The sequence below is a fragment of the Lepidochelys olivacea genome (genome assembly GCF_965140295.1).
Source record: "Lepidochelys olivacea isolate rLepOli2 genome assembly, chromosome: 1".
Taxonomy (NCBI): Eukaryota; Metazoa; Chordata; order Testudines; family Cheloniidae; genus Lepidochelys; species Lepidochelys olivacea.
In genome coordinates, this window is record NC_140411.1 from 100,520,836 (window position 1) to 100,539,189 (window position 18,354).

At 42.3% G+C, this 18,354-nt stretch overlaps 1 protein-coding gene across 6 annotated transcripts in view; it reads left to right on the top strand.

Moving 5' to 3' along the window:
• Window positions 1–18,354, top strand: part of FARP1 (FERM, ARH/RhoGEF and pleckstrin domain protein 1) — a 334,762-nt gene that overhangs the window by 198,374 nt on the left and 118,034 nt on the right. For all 6 annotated transcript variants that reach the window (XM_084651196.1, XM_084651194.1, XM_084651195.1 and 3 more), the window contains exons 3-5: window positions 6,562–6,666; window positions 15,399–15,441; window positions 16,776–16,854. In XM_084651196.1, coding sequence (XP_084507322.1) covers window positions 6,562–6,666; window positions 15,399–15,441; window positions 16,776–16,854 — 227 coding nt within the window. The remainder of the gene's footprint in view (window positions 1–6,561; window positions 6,667–15,398; window positions 15,442–16,775; window positions 16,855–18,354) is intronic.

Consider the following 18,354-nt stretch of genomic DNA (forward strand, 5'->3'; position numbering starts at 1 on the left):
CCATTAAGTGACTGCTATCCAAGTTAGGAATTTTTGTGTGAGAGGAGTTAATGGAGCTGCTGGTCTGTGAGGTTTTTCCTTCTTCCTCTCATACCTTATCCTTGGCGACGTCAACTTCCAGACTGATGTCCCACTTGACTCCTTAGCCTCTGCTTCCTCCTCCGCATTTGATCTGCAGTGGTGGATCAGTTCTCGCACTCAGCACAATGTCCTCTTGATGTCATCACTAAATATTTTTTCTCTCATCTTCCCACCATAAAGTTCCCTTTCTCTGACCACCCCCTTGACACCCTGCCCTACCGTAACCCCCAGTCCATTAGTGGCTATGACTTCTTTCCTGTTTTTAATCCCTTCCTTCCTCTTCTGTCAGTGACATCACTAACTCCCTCTACTCCACATTTTCTACTACTCTCCACTTCTTCATACCCCCCTTTTCCACCTCAAAGTCTGTCCCACCAACACAACATCTCAGATTCACCCCCTTATCCGATGTTCCTGCATTTCTGAACACCTCACTAGAAAGTCCCAGCAGACATGAATTTCCTCCAATACAAAACTGTTTTCTCGTCCTTCAGTTCTGCCATCTTGCCAGTTAAACAGCCCTACTTCTCCAGTCACGTTGACTTTATGCCCACTGTCTCAGCTGCTAAGGTGACAACTTGGATTCCCTCCCAGCTCCTGTGCCCTCCTCTTCCACATAGGATCTTGCTGACTTTTTCAAAATCCAGCATGACTTGCTCCTTTTCCCATCATGCTCCCCTCCTTCTCCATGTCATGTACAGTGAAGTTTCTGTCCTCTTGTAGTGTCTCCATCTCTGCCTCATGATTTCCCCTTCCTTCCACTCCCTTATTCACCTTTCTCCTTAGCTTCTCACTCTCTTTTCACTCCTGCTTACGATAGAAGCATGCTATGGTGTCCCCTCATCTAATCCCTCCTCCCAGAAGTAAATGACCCATGACCATTTGCCTATACTCAGCTCATTTCTTGCCTCTGCCTCCAAGATCACCAAGTGCACCTTCTTTTACATCTGTTGCCACCTCCATCTCTGTCTGGCTTCTGACCACTTGTTTCCATTGCAAGTGGTCTTACCAAGCCTCCAATTAACATCTTTATGGCAGATCTCAACGATCTACCGCTTCTTCCTCTTTCTTGATCTCAATTGCTTATGGCATGTTAAGCACATTCTCCTTGATATCTTGATTTTCACCACTCCATCCTCTCCTGAGTCTCCTCCTACTTCTCTGGTTGTGTCTTCTTATCCTTTCACAAAGGTTCAGCTGCCAACACTCACAGATCTACTTCTCCCCTCTTGACTTGCCTCCCTCCATCCAGTCCCACACCCTAGTCTGTCTTTGACATCTCCTCAGATTCATCTCACCATTGGCTTAAACTTAACCGGGCTAAACTAAACTCCTTGATTTTTCCCCCCCTTCCCCCTTTCTCTGTGAGTGTTGACAGCACTATTATCTCAGTCATTCAGGCCTGGAACCTAGATACTGTATCATTCTAGCTTCCTCCTTCCCCCTTGTGCCACGTACCTAGTCAGCATTTGAATTTTGCTACTCACTTCTCCAAAGCATTTCTAATATCAGGGCTTCACTCCGTCCACACAGCTAACTCTTGTCCAGGCTGCCATTATAGCTTGTCCTGACTACTTCGGGGCCTCCCTGACACGCACATTATCCTCGTCAAGTCCATTCACAATGCAGCTACTAATAATTCCTTGTCCAACATTATGATCGTATCACCCTCAGTATGAGTTACTCCACTGGGTCCCCCTTCTCCATTCCATAAAATTCAAGCTTCTTGTCCTTCCTTCCAGGCTCTACACAACTCTGCTCCTCACTGCTTTCACTTCTCTTGTCACTCCTCTGCTCTGCCAATGATGCCAACCTTGATAGATCACTTGTCCACTCATTCCCCAAGCATCTTTGTGTTTTCTTCCTCATAACCCCTTACATATGAAATGCTCTCCTGGAAAAACTAGTGTGTAAGGCCAGTACACTGTCCTGTCTGAAATCCCCACCCCCCCCCACCCCTTGGCATGCTTCTCCTGTGGTGCCAATGGAAAATTTCCCCAGTGATAATGCCTACTTATATACCGGTGGGGCTAGACGATGTCTATTTTATTTATTCATTCATAGATTTTTATCTCATAATTTAAAACAAATAAATGTAAGACTAAAAGTCAATTTGTACTCATAGCTGGTCCATTTGACCACATGTTCCTGTCATGGTCATCTTCATCCTCTCTCCAACTTTGCCTTTTTTTTCTTTCTCTCTTGGCTGCACCAATTTGAGCCTTGTCTTAAGTTAGATTGGAGGCTCGTTTGAACATGGACCATGTCTTTCCTTGTACAGCTCCTGAAACAAGGGGCCTTGATTCTGACTGATGCCTTTTGACACTACCATAATACTTAATTATGCGATAATAACATCAGAAAACAACTGCATTTTTTTATTTATACTCAGATAATCTTTAAGTTGTATAATACTCGATACCAACAATTTTTCAATTGCAATAAATTGAAATAAAATTAGCTTTTATTTTATTTTAGTGTTGCAATAAAATTAGCTTTTTCTGTTTTTCTGTTTGTTTTCTTACATATTCAAATATATGATGATGTCTGTTTATATTACAGTAGCAACTAGATGCTCCAACTAAGATCAGGGCCTCATTGTGCTAGTCACTGTACAAAAATGGAGTGAGAGATACTCCCTGCTCTGAAGAGCTTACAGTCTAAATAGGCAGAAAGGGAAAGAGACACAGAGAGGTCCAAGAGTGGTCAGTGTCAGAACCAGAAATAGAACCTAGGTCTCCTGACTCCCATTCCAGTGCCCTCTCCACTGGACCATGCTGCCAGAAGATGCCTGCCAGTTTCTGTTCAAAAGAAAACATGCAAGGTAGCATAAGCCATGTGTATAATGCCAGTGAGACTAAGTGATTTTAATGCAAATAGTATCATAAGTGCAGTGTGTTCATTCTTGAATGTTCCCCCCGAATATTACATATTTCTCTGTCAGATCATATATGTTGTGAGCTTAATTACTGCTCTTTGGGTTCCATGCCAAGTAACCTGCTGAATTTTTAGTTTATTGCATTTCGACTGTCATAAGAATATCATTTAGTTTATTGCCTTAGCCTGTCCTAAATTAACATCTATATAGAACTACCCACTTGCTAAGTTCATGTGTTTTTGAATTTTACACCTTTGTTCCCCCTTTGCTATTCTAGGAAGACCAGGACCATAGATGCTGAATCTTGGCAGATTGTAATTTTACACATATAATATCTCCAACTGAATAGATGCCAGGCTTCCTCTTGATTTAGACAGATCAAAATTGAGAAGAGCTTTAGAATAATGTTTTTATTTACAGATACTTGAAAAAGAAACTCTGTATGTTGCATAAGTCACACAATATAGAAAATGCAGAATGACAAGTGCAGTTACTTGGCTTTAGAGCTGTCTAAATGCATATGAGGACAAGTTAGAAATAAATTACATGAAAACTCACAGCTGCTTATAATCATTGTCTGAGGTCAGACACGCATGCTTTGCTGCATCTGTCTCACTCTGTGTGAGCAGTGCAGGGGGCTATGCCTTGTCTTTTTGTGTCTGTCATAAAACCTGACCCTTCCCACAGATGCCTGCTTTCCTAGGATAAATTATTAAAGTTTAGAACATAAGTACTTGGAGGTTTAGGGACATCCAGACCATGGGGTTGCATCCCTTACTATCTTGGCTGATAGTCATTGAATGTCCTATCCTCCATAAATTAATCTAATTCTTTTTTGAGCCCAGTTATTCCTTCACAACATTCCCTGGTAATGAATTCCACAGGTTGTCTGTGCATTGTGTGAAGAAGTATTATCTGATGCTTGTTTTAAACCTGCTGCTTGTTAATTTCATTGGGTGATCCCTACTTCTTGTGATGGGGTATTCAGCACTTCCCTATTCACTTTCTCCACACCATTCATGAGTATATTGACCACTATCATATCCCTCCCCCCCTTTAATCATCTATTTCTAAGATGAACAGTCACACGCTTTTTAATCTCTCCTCATACGGAAGCTGTTCCATTTCCGTAAGCATTCTTTGTCAATTGTAATATATCTTTTTTGGAGATGAGGTGACCAGAATTATTCAAGATGTGTGCGTACCTTGGATTTGTTTAGTTTGATTGATCTGATAGTCAGACACACATTGTCACTGGATGTTATAAAAATACTTGTAAATATGCATAATGCAATATGTCTGAGAAGTCTTGATTCCCGTTCTCTGGTTAGTTAGGTAAAAGCAATGTCCTTGGACGCCTCAATGGGCAGTCATCCATTTTTAATAAACAGCCTTGTGCAAGCTGGACAAACCTTAGATTAATCTGGGGAAAAGGCCCAGGGGCCACAATTTGAACAAAGCCTCCATATTGCATAAGCAATTCTTGTTTTAATAGACATAATTTGGTGTGAGTGTTGAATTTTGGTAACATTCCTACTGTTCCATTGTCTCCAATGATATTTATCTAATTAGAGGTACCTGGAATTTTGTTCATTAAGAGAAGATTGCGTTCTGGCTATGTCTTTATACTACTCTTACGGGGGGTTATTGAGAGGATTTCTGTTTTAGAATGTGTGAATATGTGAATTGAGCGTATTCAGATATAATACTCTAAAGAATGGATGTGACTCACATCTGACCAAATACTCATTGGCTAGAACAAACTTCCTCTTTTCACACCTCTGCTTCCTTCCTTCCCTCTCACCACCACTTTATTTTGGTTGGGATGGGCTTTTGTACAGTTATTACTTCATATGTTACATCATGTTGGCAATGTTATACCAAATGTGCCAAACTTCAGTAACACTTTTTACACTTACTCTTCCTGGTGTATTATCTTGAATGATGTTTGTATGACAATTATTTGTTGTTGATGACAATAAAAAGTGGCTTAATAAAACAATGCAAGGTGATTTTAGCTTTCTGGAGCTGTAAATCAGCTAGAAACCAGTTAGAAGTAATCTGAGTCTCTGTTTAAACAGAAACCTGCTAAATGGGTTTACAAAGAGAGGAATTGGCACTTCTCTTCAGTCTGTGTTCTAAAACCAGCCACTTTTTAAGGATTCTACGTGCATCTTGTGTCTGCAGGTGATAGAGCTTTTGCTTTGGTGATAGCTACGCCTTGTGTACATTAAGGAAATTATTTTAATTTCTCTAGTATAGAATTCACTCCTCCTGGATATCTATTTTATTTGTTTTTCGTAACCCACTTTTTGGTAACATTTGATGCATACACAGCTGCAAAGGTGCATCATAATCTTTGCTCTGGATATGGATTAACTGGTGTGTTGATAGTAAATTTTCTATGGTCAACAGTTTTCATCAGTTTATTTAGGTAATGAATGTGCTTTTTGTAGTGACCCAGCCAGTCCCAGTCTTTATTCAGGCCTAATTTGATGGTGTCAAGTTTGCATGTTAATTCCAGTTCTGCAGTTTCTTGTTGAAGTCTGTTTTTTAAACTTTTTTGTTGAAGAATGGCCACTTTTAAGTCTGTTAATGAGTGTCCAGGGAGATTGAAGTGCTCTCCTACTGGTCACTACAAAAAGTAATTTTCCCTCTGTTGATACTCACACCTCCTTGTCAACTGTTGGGAATAGGCTACATCCACCCTGTTTGAATTGGCCTCGTTAACACTGCCCCCCCCCCCCCACTTGCTAAGGCAATTCCCATCTTTTCATGTGCTGTAATATATATACCTTCCTATTGTATTTTTCACTCCATGCATCTGATGAAGTGGGTTTTAGCCCACTAAAGCTTATGCCCAAATACATTTGTTAATCTCTAAGGTGCCACAAGGACTCCTCATTGTTTTTGCTGATATAGACTAATATGGCTACCCCTCTGAAACCTGTCACCACACAGGGACTTAGGTTGACTTAATTATGCTGCCCAGTGGTGTGGGTTTTTCATGCCTCTGGCTGCGGTAGTTAAACCAATTTTCTATTTTAGGCCAGTCCTAATTAACATTTGACGTTGGATTTTTACGTTGGAGGGAAAGAGGGATACAATCAAACATCTACGTTGTTTGTAAATAAATCGCCAACTAACCTCATCTACCCTTCAAGCGAATTTTAACTGGCTTATTTCTTATGTCCTGAGGAGAGGGTAGTGCCCTTATGGTTCAGGAATTTAGTGCGTAAGGGATGGTATGGAAACAAAGTATGAATATACCTCTTTTTCTCACCTCTATTTTAAAAAATTTTCTAAAAAAAAAATTAGGAAAATCACAGTTTATTTTTATTTGAATGATAAAAATCTCAAGTACTAGTCAAAGAGATATGGATATTCAAGGCTATAAGGATATTCTTAATCTGTTTAAAACTGATAGAATAATTGTCACCTTCATCTGAGGGATGATCAGGGCATTAGTTAGCTCATGTTTTGTAAATTACTTTGAAAATATAGCTTGTTCTGTATTGCTCAGCATTAACATTTTATTGTTTGCTAATAAAGCTACTCTTGTTAACGAACACTGTGTAACCATTTGTTGTTTCTATTTCCAGCAAAGAGCTCCGGGGAAAGTTTTGTTGGATGCAGTTTGCAACCATCTGAACCTTGTTGAAGGTGATTATTTTGGCCTTGAGTTTCCAGATCATAAAAAGATCATGGTATGTGAATGAGTTTCATTTCTTACTTATTTTCATCTACACATTTTATGTATATTACAGTCCCTCCTTCCCCACCTACCCCACATTCAGAAAACATTTTAAAATGTGGTTTTATTGAAGGTTTCAGTGGGTTTTGCTCGATGGGGATGATACGGAACTCATCTCAAACCCTGTTCTCATTTATATTGAAGATAGGAGTGGTGTTGTAACCATAGTAGCTGTTGGTATAGAGACTAAACACCATTTTAATTTTTGATTGGTTTGGATTGTGATAATGGTAAAGTCCTGCCTGGTAGATAGGAAAAAGTCACCAATATTATGACACAGTTCCATAAAAGGCACCTTTTCTATCCAAGGGCAATAAAAACAAGTCACTGTCCTTTGTTTGTTACACTTCGCTGGTTGTCTCTGAAAATACATTACTTGACTGCAACAGGCATTTATCATTATATCATAGAGTGGGGGGGAGAGATTGCGAGAGTGTGTTAATAGATACACATCAGTTTTCATTTTTAAAATTCCATTTTGCTTTAAATCTTAATGTGTCACTGTGGCCTACTGAATTGTGTTCCGGTTAGTTGGATGCTGTGGTCATTGCATTCTTATGTGTACTTTGTTTTGCCCATATGGTGAATTCTGCCCCAATACACTAGACAGCTTAAAGCATATATATACATTGGGGCAGTTATTTTAACTTCCTGCCTGAAAGGAACAAGAGTTCTTAATTTAGGGCGGGAAAGAGGGTTTATTTGTCACTAGAGTAATCTGCTACCATTGTTTTGTGCAATTTTTTTATGCAAAAGAACAGAAATTAATATTACATAGTTCTGGGCTAATAGTTACTGAGAACAAAATAGAAAAGTGAACAGTAATATAAAGTTAATTTTAAAAAGTAATAAATCACAGACCTTACTTTGGATTTACTTGAAACATTAATTTTAACAGGTAATTTCACAATCTTCCATGCGTCCTCAGCTAACATTTTGGTAACTCTTATTGACAGTAGTTTAAAACAATGTATGAACATAGCTGTGCAATAATGTCACAGTGGACAATATAGCCTGTACAGTTATGGAAAAGAAATATTCAGATTTTTCACTTTTGTGTTTGTAAAGTTGCAAACATAAAAGTTATAGTCCTGACAGCATATGTAATTTGGCCTCTTTGTGTATATGCAGTTATTTATATAACTGTGTGGACTGTTTACTTATAAGCCATAATATCTATGTGCAATGTGGATGAGTTGAAGTTGCTTTTGAACCATAACTTTTAATTTCTTGGATTCTGTGGGGGGAAAAGCATTATCCACAATGTAAAATTTTATATCATGCATAACAGAGAATTTGCATTTAATTGCTTTGCTTTTAAAAAAGTGAGTGTATGCACTACATTTACATTTATTTGAATATGGTTCATTGCTTTTTCAAATAGTGTGTAATACAAGATAAAAATAAATGCCTGAGCATTTGTTTGGACATTATCATATGCAGATGAGATCATATATTCAAACACAGATCTACTTACTGCAACGTGTAGAGTTCTAGATCAAAGATACTTGTGTGTTTGTATGCCTGGCAAGCTATAGCATGATATGTTTGTAGAAGGCAAGACTGTCACTTGTCCTAACTTGGTTGCATAGACCAGTGGTCTCCAAATTGGGGTACGCAAGACCATCCCTGGGGGTGCATGGCAGGAGGAGCAGCACCCCTGGACCTTTGATTCTTTGGTGGCACGCCAGCAGCAGCTGGGCTCTCCCCACTCCGTCTTTGGCGGCACGCCGGCGGCAGCTCTTCTTCTTCTTTTTTTTTTTTGCTTACCTAGAGCTGGCCCTTGGGGTGCGCGATTCAAAAAGTTTGGAGACCACTGGCATAGACAAGTAAAGATGACATTGCATGGATCACTGCTTCACACATTGGGGTGTGCAGAGCTGCACCTCTCTGTTGAAACACAAGCGCTATTGCTAACTCTTGCAATTTTATCACAAGTCTGATATTTGATGTTTTCCTCAAATCGACAGCTGCTGGGAGCAGATTTACTTGTGAATCTCTGCTTTCATTTAAGAAAAAGTTTCTGTCCCTCAGAGTTGCAGCGAAAAGCTTAAAAACATGAACCCTAAATGCTGTAAAACAGAAGTCAAATAAAAAGAACTCCCAATTTTTTTTTTATTTCCTGCTTTTAAAGCCACACCCATGATTTTAGGGGCCTGACTCCTGAGTTTTGAATGCATGCTGTTGGCAATATTGGTGAAGTCTTGGTTTTGCCCCCATTCCCCAACATGCCAGTAAGCTGCACCTTGGAAGGTGCTGCAGTAACTCTCTGCTCTCCTATGACAAAGAGAAACTGGGGAAGGAATTGGGACTCTCTGGATACAGAAATCCTGTAATGACACGGCTATGCAACTCCCCTTATGCAGGGCTAGATTGCAACCTAGCTCTAGCCCAAAACAAATTGTGCAGAATTATATGCTACTGGGTAAAATGTGGAAAGCCCAGACTCTTGTGACTTGGTTATTTCTCAGTCAGTCTTTTTTTTCCCTCCAAACTTGGCAAGCACACATTCTTCACTGAGGGATTGTGTACATGCCAAGTTGTAACTTCTGAAACAAAACACTGAGTTATCAGAGTGCCAAAGAATGTTGGAACTAGCTTTTTAACAAGTGAAAAACACCATTTTTCCATCCTTGAGTAACTAATAAATGACCAAATAGATTTTCTTCACACCTTCCACAAAAAAAGTGAGGGGAGTCACCTTTTGAAGTGGAGCAGAAAGAGAAATTTCATCCCACAGGGAAACTTTTGTGAATATATAAGTCCTTGAATAATAGGGCATTAGGACAATAGTGCCTCCAAGGAGTTACCTCAGCTCTGTAATAACTATGAAAATAAATAGTAAGGGAACAATTTTAACAAAACCATTTGACTGTGTGTGTGGTTCCTGAGGCTATGATTCTATAATATGGATATTTTGAGGGTGTCCCTGGCTCTGCCTAATTAAAAACTGCTCAAGGTCCACTTTAATTTGTGTGTTCATATTAAAAATATATTGTGTTGTTGTTTTCCTGAGAGGATCTGCTCTTTGGGGCAAATTTTATGGCTTTTAGATTGTTCCGTACCCCCTTTGAAGTCTGTGCACCATTCCTCCCATAACTCTAGACGTGTATTTATTAACTGAGGGCTGAGATGTTTCTCCCAAAGTCCCTCCATCTCACATTGGTTGTTTGGCCTCTATCTTGTTTTGCTGCCCACTGTAGCCTTCTGCAACACACTGCACCTCTGTCTATGTCCTTTTGACTGAGCGTATGAGTGCAGTTTTCAGGTCTAGACACCCTGTTTTTGTTGACCACCTCCCCTTAGAGGTTGAAAGACTTTACACAGAGCTGGTCTGTGTGAAACACTCATACAATAGTAAAAATATAATTTATTAAGATAGAGAATAATAAGATCAAAATAAATAAAATGACGTGGCATAACATACCACATCTGAGTACTTTGCAAACCCAATGATGTGGGCTCTTCTTGCAGAGAAGAGAGAAAATGCTACATGGCTAGAAAGTAAAATCCTTTCCCTCAGACTTTGAGTAGTGTGTCTGCCTCACACTGCTGTGCAGACAGAACCCCTCATCCAACCGTATCCAAGTGGTTGGTGTTAGAGTTTGTTGCCCTATCATGGGGAAGTCCTCTCAACATTTTCACAGGTGTCTCCTTGAGGAAGAAATTCCCCATTCAGTGTCCCCAGTACCAGGATTATTGTCTCCTAATCACTCCTCTGAGTTTCCCAGCCTTCTGCTCTCCAACTAATGTCAGAAGCACCCATTGCCATGTTTCTTTAGACTAATCTAGGTGATAGTCTTGATTTGCGTTGCCATTGTTCCTTGCAATAGGTGCTGGCTTGTGTTCTCCTGAGGGGTACATCCTGTTTCTATCCCTGCTCCCTACAGAGGCACTCTAAGGAGACTTTTACATTTCTCTTACCAGTTTTCCCTTACCATGGTACACTGAGTTGTCTTTGAGTGTTGGCCCCTATTTCGCTATGGGGTATGCATGTGCAACATGCACCTGAGACTGGAGAGTTGCTTGTAGGCAGCATCCATGGGCCGGTGCCCCTGCTCTCCTTGTGCCCCACACTGAGAATATAAGGGGTGGTGCAGATCGATTGCCCCTCTAGTTCTTTCTTACCGCAATGCCTGCATTGGAATCTTCCAGTGTCTGGGAGCTTCTCCTTTCTCTTCATCCATATATTCAAAGTTACATTATTCTTCCTTGTTGTTAGGGTTTTGATAGGGTTGGCTACTTTTAGAGTCCTCACCCCAGGGAACCTTCCCAGTCTCCCAGTGCAGAATTTGGCTTATGCCCATGATTCTGGGCTTCAAAAAACAGTTTCTTGTCCCCACTCCTTTTCACTGAGTGATGACCACCAGCGCTATCTCTACTGCCTTGGGCAAGTGCACATCTCTGTCAAGAGCAGTGTCAGATGCTCCTCCCCCGCCGAATGCAGCAGGCATGAGAGCTCCAACTTCAAAAACACCCGCTGGAGCAGGTAATGAGATGTCAGGAGTGAGGCCCTGCAGCTGCGCCTGCTCTGTACTCCTGACACCATTATGAGCCAGCTAGGCTGCCTGATGGACCATGCTGTCAGATTGGCTGAGGAAGCCAGCAGTAAGTCAGTCATCTTATGCCCAGAAGTAGCAGTAGCTCACTGGCTGCTCAGTGCACGCCACCACGGACTCCCTGCTTCCCTGTGCTCGTCTGTCTCCAAGCCCTGCTCCTGCTTTGCTCCTCCCCAGCTCCAACCCAGATCCTGCTCTGCACCCAGCCTTGTTCCTGTCCTGATCCAGCCTTGCTCCTGTCTCAGAACCAGCCCTGCTTCTACCTTCCTTGACTCCTGGTAATCTGATTCCAACGCTTGGCTCTGACTCCTGACTTCAGCTCTCTCTTGACCCTGGGTTTTGTCATTCAGACTCTGTCTTGGTTGTGACCATCAGCCCTGGTTCTGACACTGTCGTGACCCTTGGCTCTGGCTTTCAGACTTCAACCACTAGGTCTGACTGCCACTCCGACCACTAGGAATGACCGCCTATGACCCAGTCCGCTGACATGAGACCCCAGTCTGACCAGGCCAGGGAGACCCCACCTGTACATTGGCCAGAGTCGGCAAGGTGCATGCCCACTAGCTCTGTGCCTAACTCCAGAGCCAAGAGTGGCAGAGGGAAGGACCCTCTGGCTGGGCTCCCTCATGAGAGTAAGGAGCATTTTTGCAAACAGAAAAGCTGATCCACTCTTAGACCCTCTTCTAAGAAAAGGCATCCCTCCTCGTCCTCATCCAGGTCAGGTGAGCCTTCAGGCATGGGCCACAAAGACTTAGATCGTTCTAAGTCACATGGGCATAATCAGAAGACACGTAGGTGCAAGACTTTTTCGGTGCCAGCTTTTGAATTGACCTCGACATCGACTGTGATACTATCTAAACCAAAGCACAGAGACCTGAAAGATCAGGGACCACCTGTACTGTCAGAGATCTTCAGAGAAAATCACTGGTAGTACTATCACAGTTCCATAAGGAACCACCACCTACTACCGCTTCAGTGGCATGGAGTGACAGATCACAACCTCCAAAGGTAATGGTCACTTATACCACTCCTGACAATATCTTCATCCTGCCAGACCCACGGTCTCCCTTGTTATCCGGACTGATCCTTGCCAGGAGGATACAGTCTTTCTCTAATGAAGAGTAATACAGCAGGTATCCCCTCAACATCATGGAAAAGGGTTCTACTCAAAGTATTTCTTAGTTCCCAAGAAGAAAGGAGGCTGGAGACCCATTCTTGCCCTGTGTCAACACAACGTTCTTGTTTGCAAACTGAAATTCTGCATGGTTACTTTGGCATCAATAATACCATCCCTAGAAAAAGGCACACAGTTCACAGCTCTTAGTAGATACTTTCATGTGGACATTCATCCCTCTTGCAGACGATTCCTCAGGTTTGTGGTGGGCCCCCACCACTATCGGTACAAAATGCACCAGTGTGGGCATTCACAGAAGTGTTCTGAAAAGTAGCAGCTTCGCTCAGACAAGGTGACACCACCGTCTTCCCATACTTGGACAACTGGCTTCTGACTGGCAGGTGTTGCCTGGAAGTCTCAACATTAAGCTTCTTGCTGCTCCTTTTAGCATCCCTGGAAATCAGTGTAAACATGTAAAAATCTACCTTGTCTCCAACACAGACCATATAATTTATAGAGGTGATATTGGATTCAATCAAGGTGAGAGCCTATCTTCCCAGGGACAGATTTCATGCCATAGGCGCTCTCATAGACCTGGTTACACACAACCCTTGAACATCAGTTCGAGTGTGCCTTGCTCTCCTGGACTGTATTGCGTCATGTATTTATGTAACGCCATTTGCCAGACTCCACCTTCGTTGCCTGTAAGCTTGGCTATAAGCAGTGCATATACCGAGCAAGCATTAGCATGAATACCATAGTAACAATTCCTTCTGAGGTGAGGGCCCCTCTGGCATGGTGGAGAGCCCCTTGATGTTTGTGTGACATCACCCTATTGGCAATATACCTCCCAGGCACCCAGAATTCCCTGGCCTCACTAGTGGCAAAATGCCTGCCGAGTCTGTTGAGTGGGAGTTACCTGATTCTGTAGTAAACACCGTCACTGAGTGGGGAACCCACACTTGGGAAGTGGAAAATAAACTGCTCCAGCGAAAGCCCAAGGTCAGTACTCTAGGACCAATGCAATACTCCTACCTTGGACCAATCACTTTGGTTATGCCTTCCCTCCCATCCTGCTATTACCTCGAGTTCTACAGAAATTCGACTAGACAGGGCACAAGTCATCCTCATTGCTCCCAGCTGGCCCAAAGCCAGATAATTTTGGTTTCCAAGCCTCCTCCAAATGTCATCCTGTCCACCTATCAGCATTCGGACCTGTGTAGATCTCCGGACCCACAAAAGTGACAGGGTCAGGAGTCCCAGACCCCATGCTCTTCAGCTTGTGGCTTGGTATTTGGATTGTCAGCGAGCCTAGAACACTCCCGCTCTGAAGCGATACAGGTCATCGTTAACAGTAACTGGAAGGACTCCACTAGAAAATACTGCCTGTCCAAATGGAGGCAGTTCTCTGTCTCAACCCAGCAAAGCCATATATCCCCAGAGACAGCAGATATTTCACGATTTTGGAATATCTTCTTGCCCTCAAGGTGATGGGCCTCTTCCTTAGCTCTGTGCACTTTCATCTGGCAGCAGTTAGTACGTGTTGTCTGCCAATGGAGAGTTATTTGATCTTTACCTACCTGGTAACAGCCAGGTTTTTGAAGGGCCTGATCAGAACCTTTCTGTCAGTCAAGAAACCAGCACCTGACTGGGATCTTGATTTAGTGCTCTCCATATTCTCTGAGCCACACTTTGAACTGTTAGCTATGTGTTCCATGTCTCACCTGTCAATTAAGTTTGCCTTCCTCATTGCCAGTAGGGTAGGTGAACTTAGAGTGTGAATGGTTGACCCACCGTACACTATATTTGATCAGGATAAAGACTTGCTGTGACTACACCCCAAAATTCATTTCTGAAACTGTTTCAGAATTTCACACAAAACAGTCAATTCACTTACCTGTAATTTTCCTGAAGTCCCATCCCTCTAGTGAGGAGGGGAGACTTCATTCCATCGAGGTGAGATGAGCATTAGCATTTTACTTCAGAGAATCATGTAGACTGTTTGTTATCATAGCATAACACATATGAGGTTAAGCTGTATCCTCTCAGAGAATCTCCATGTGAATCTCTGTCTGTATCCTACTCTATCAGTTAGTATAGCTTCCTCTCCCACATGGGGTAAAGGCTCACTCTACAAGGGCACAGACAGCCTCAGTAGCATCACTTCAAGAGATGCCTCTGATTTATATTTGCAAGGCATCTACGTGGAGTTCCATCTACACATTCATGAGACATTACTTGGTCCAGAACACCTTTTGCATCCTCACACCCTCCTCCTCTCCGAGTACTGGTTGTCAGTCACCACCAGCAGAATACTCTCCAGGACCAGGACTTGAAGAAGAAAAAGAAGTTTCTTACCATATTGTAACTGGAGTTCTTTGAGGTGTGTGGTCTCTATCTGTATTCCACTACCCATCCTCTTCCCCTCTGGTTCAGCTCGGGATCTGATTTTCAGTAAAGAAGGAACTGGCGAGGCGGTCAGTCCGCCCCACCCCTTATGCACATGAGGAGAGCTGGGGCACAGACATGGGCCAACAGACTCTGCTTGCAAGAATTCTCCAGTGTCTGGCGCAGGAAGCACATGCGTACCCCCAAGGGAATACATATCGGGACCACCCATCTCAAAGAACTCCAGTTACAGTAAGGTAAGGAACTTCCCTTTATTGACTGCCCCTGAGACTGTGACACAGTTTCACTTTAATTTTGTTAAATCTGGGATAAATGAGGGAGAAATATACTCCTTAATCTGTGGAAGATACTGTTTTCCTCTATTTCTGAATGTATATTGTTTCTAACGACGAGGCACGGTGACAGCACATTAGGCATCAAATTCCTTTTGACAAAGAATTAATTATATGGAGGAAGAAAAGCCTTTGTGGATAACTTTGGGAGTGTATGACCATAAGCAGTCTGGAAAAATAATTCATATATGAATAACTTGGTATAACGGAGACTACTACTATGCTAGCAGTAGTTCATTCAGATTTTGTAATGCTTTCTTTTGTTTTTTAGGTATGGCTGGACCTTTTGAAACCTATTATGAAACAGATTAGAAGTAAGTGCTTTCTTTATGTCATTTACTGAATCAGTCCAAAAATACTTGAATTAGATTAGCGGTTCTCAAACTGTCAGTCGGGACCCCAAAGTGGGTCGGGACCCTGTTTTAATAGGATCACATGGGTTGGTTTAGACTTGTTGGGGCCTGGGACTGAAGCCGAAACCTGAGCCCCACCGCCCAAGGGCTTGGGCTTCGTCCATGGGTGACGGGGCTCAAGTTACAGGCCTCCTCCCTGGTAGGCGAGGCTGGAACTTTGACACACACACACACACACACACACACACACACACACACACACACACACACACACACACACACACCCACCCACCCACCCACCCCGGCTGGGGCTGGCTCAGACTTCGGTGCCCCTCCTGGGGTTGTGTAATAATTTTTATTGTCTGAAGAGGGTCTCAGTGCAATGAAGTTTGTGAACCCCTGAATTAGATGAAAGGTGCTCTCTCAATTAGAACATTAACTTTAAAATTTGTTTGGGGTTTTTTTGCCATCAGATGTACACCAATAATATATATTGTGTGCTATTAAGTTGTAGTCATAGTGATATTTTAAAATCAAGCAGTCTAGTAATTAAAATTAATCTTTGGTAGCCAACCAATACTTTTGTTTAATAGCTAATATTTATACATGCACACAATACACCTTTGACCAGTGTTAGAGTTTATTACAATAACGAGGAAAGAATGCAATTTAAATGTTACCAATTTACATTTATATATAGCCTGCTTAAGCTGTTGATGATATCCCTTTGATATTGAGCGTACTGAGTCAATTTCTACCGAACACAATAATAATCATCGTGTTTCTGTATTTAAAGTGTTTTACTTTTGTCATTTCTGGTTTTAAACTAAACTTTGTGTAGAAACACACATGGGCGGTTTATTCCAAAGCCCACTGAAGGAGCCAGACAGTGACAGATTTTAGAAAGTTGTTTCAAGAACTAGACGTAACAACTTTATTTCTAGTGGCATCAAGGTAGGACTTGAGGATGTGGAGACGGAATATATGCTGAAAGAAAGAAAGGGATTAACAGAAAAGGTGGTTTACTTAAGGGTGCAAAATTGTCAGCAATATTCAGGATGGAGGAAAAGAAAGGGGGAAAGAAAGAGAAGGGAGTAGAGAAAAAGACATTAGTGGGAAGGTGTTTAGGCTTCCTTTTATGATCTGTTAAACAAAGGTTATTAACTAATCTGAGGAATATCAAAAATACTAGCAGGAGACACAGACTTAATGCTTATTATTTGAGACTTATTTCTGCATGAGAATGTGCAGACTGTTACAAATGTTTCATGAATTTTCCTTGATCTCTTTGCTAGGACCTAAGCATGTTGTCGTAAAATTTGTGGTGAAATTCTTTCCACCAGATCATGCTCAGCTGCAAGAAGAACTGACAAGGTTAGTGATTCTGTAATTCTGCTTTTTAATTCCTTAATGGATAGCAGTGGGGAGGAAAATGGGAAGCACCAGAAGATGAGGGCAGGGGGTCTATTATCTCTCCTCTCCTCGGGATGTAATTCATTGGAGCATGCTGTGCAAAGAAGCACCAGGGAGATGTGATGCAGGAGCCCACCATTTCTTATGCAATGCAGCAGGAGGTTTCCAGGAGGAGCAGTGGGATAGGGGAACTAGCCAAACTCCCGTACTTTCAGTCCCTAGTGGACCTGAGCAGTGAAGGATCCTGGCCCCCTTGAGAACTCCTCTCCTTGAGACCATAGCCTGACTATCTGGAAGAAGCTGAGGCTGCCAAGTGCAGCAGCTGGACCACACGATCACATAATCCTTTTGAACTCATAAGATTCACAAAAACGGTTTTATGACTGTTGGGGGTGTGTGTGTGGGAAAACTGTGAGGGAGCGGAGCGAGTAGGATGAGATATAAGAGGAAACAAGGGAGAAAACATATATCTACTACGGCTAAATTGTGTACTTAGATATGTGCTTAATTTTTTATTTTCATTAAAGTGGTGATTTAAACTTTATTCAGTTTGTGAAGAAATACACGCTAGCTCAGTTATCCTTCTATCAGAAAAAGAGGAATATTCCTATGTATATGTGTAGAATCATAGTATTATGGAATATCAGGGTTGGAAGGGACCTCAGGAGGTCATCTAGTCCAAACCCCGGCTCAAAGCAGGACCAATCCCCAACTAAATCATCCCAGCCAGGGCTTTGTCAAGCCTGACCTTAAAAACCTCTAAGGAAAGAGATTCCACCTCCTCCCTAGATAACCCATTCCAGTGCTTCACCACCCTCCTAGTGAAAAAGTTTTTTCTAATATCCAACCTAAACCTCCCCCAACTTGAGACCATTACTCCTCTTTCTGCCATCTGGTACCACTGAGAACAGTCTAGATCCATCCTCTTTGGAACTCCCTTTCAGATAGTTGAAAGCAGCTATCAAATCCCCCCCTCATTCTTCTCTTCTGCAAGCTAAATAATCCCAGTTCCCTCAGCCTCTCCTCATAAGTCATGTGCTCCAGCCCCCTAATAATTTGTGTTGCCCTTCGCTGGACTCTTTCTAATTTTTCCACATCCTTCTTGTAGTGTGGGGCCCAAAACTGGACACAGTACTCCAGATGAGACCTCACCAATGCCAAATAGACGGGAATGATCACGTCCCTCGATCTGCTGGCAGTGCTTCTACTTATACTGCCCAAAATGCCGTTAGCCTTCCTGGCAACAAGGGCACACTGTTGACTCATGTCCAGCTTCTCGTCCACTGTAACCCCTCAGGCCTTTTCTGCAGAACTGCTGCCTAGCCGCTCGGTCCCTAATCTGTAGCGGTGCATGGGATTCTTCCGTCCTAAGTGCAGGAATCTGCACTTGTCCTTGTTGAACCTCATCAGATTTCTTTTGGCCCAATCTTCTAATTTGTCTAGGTCCTATCCTATCCCTAC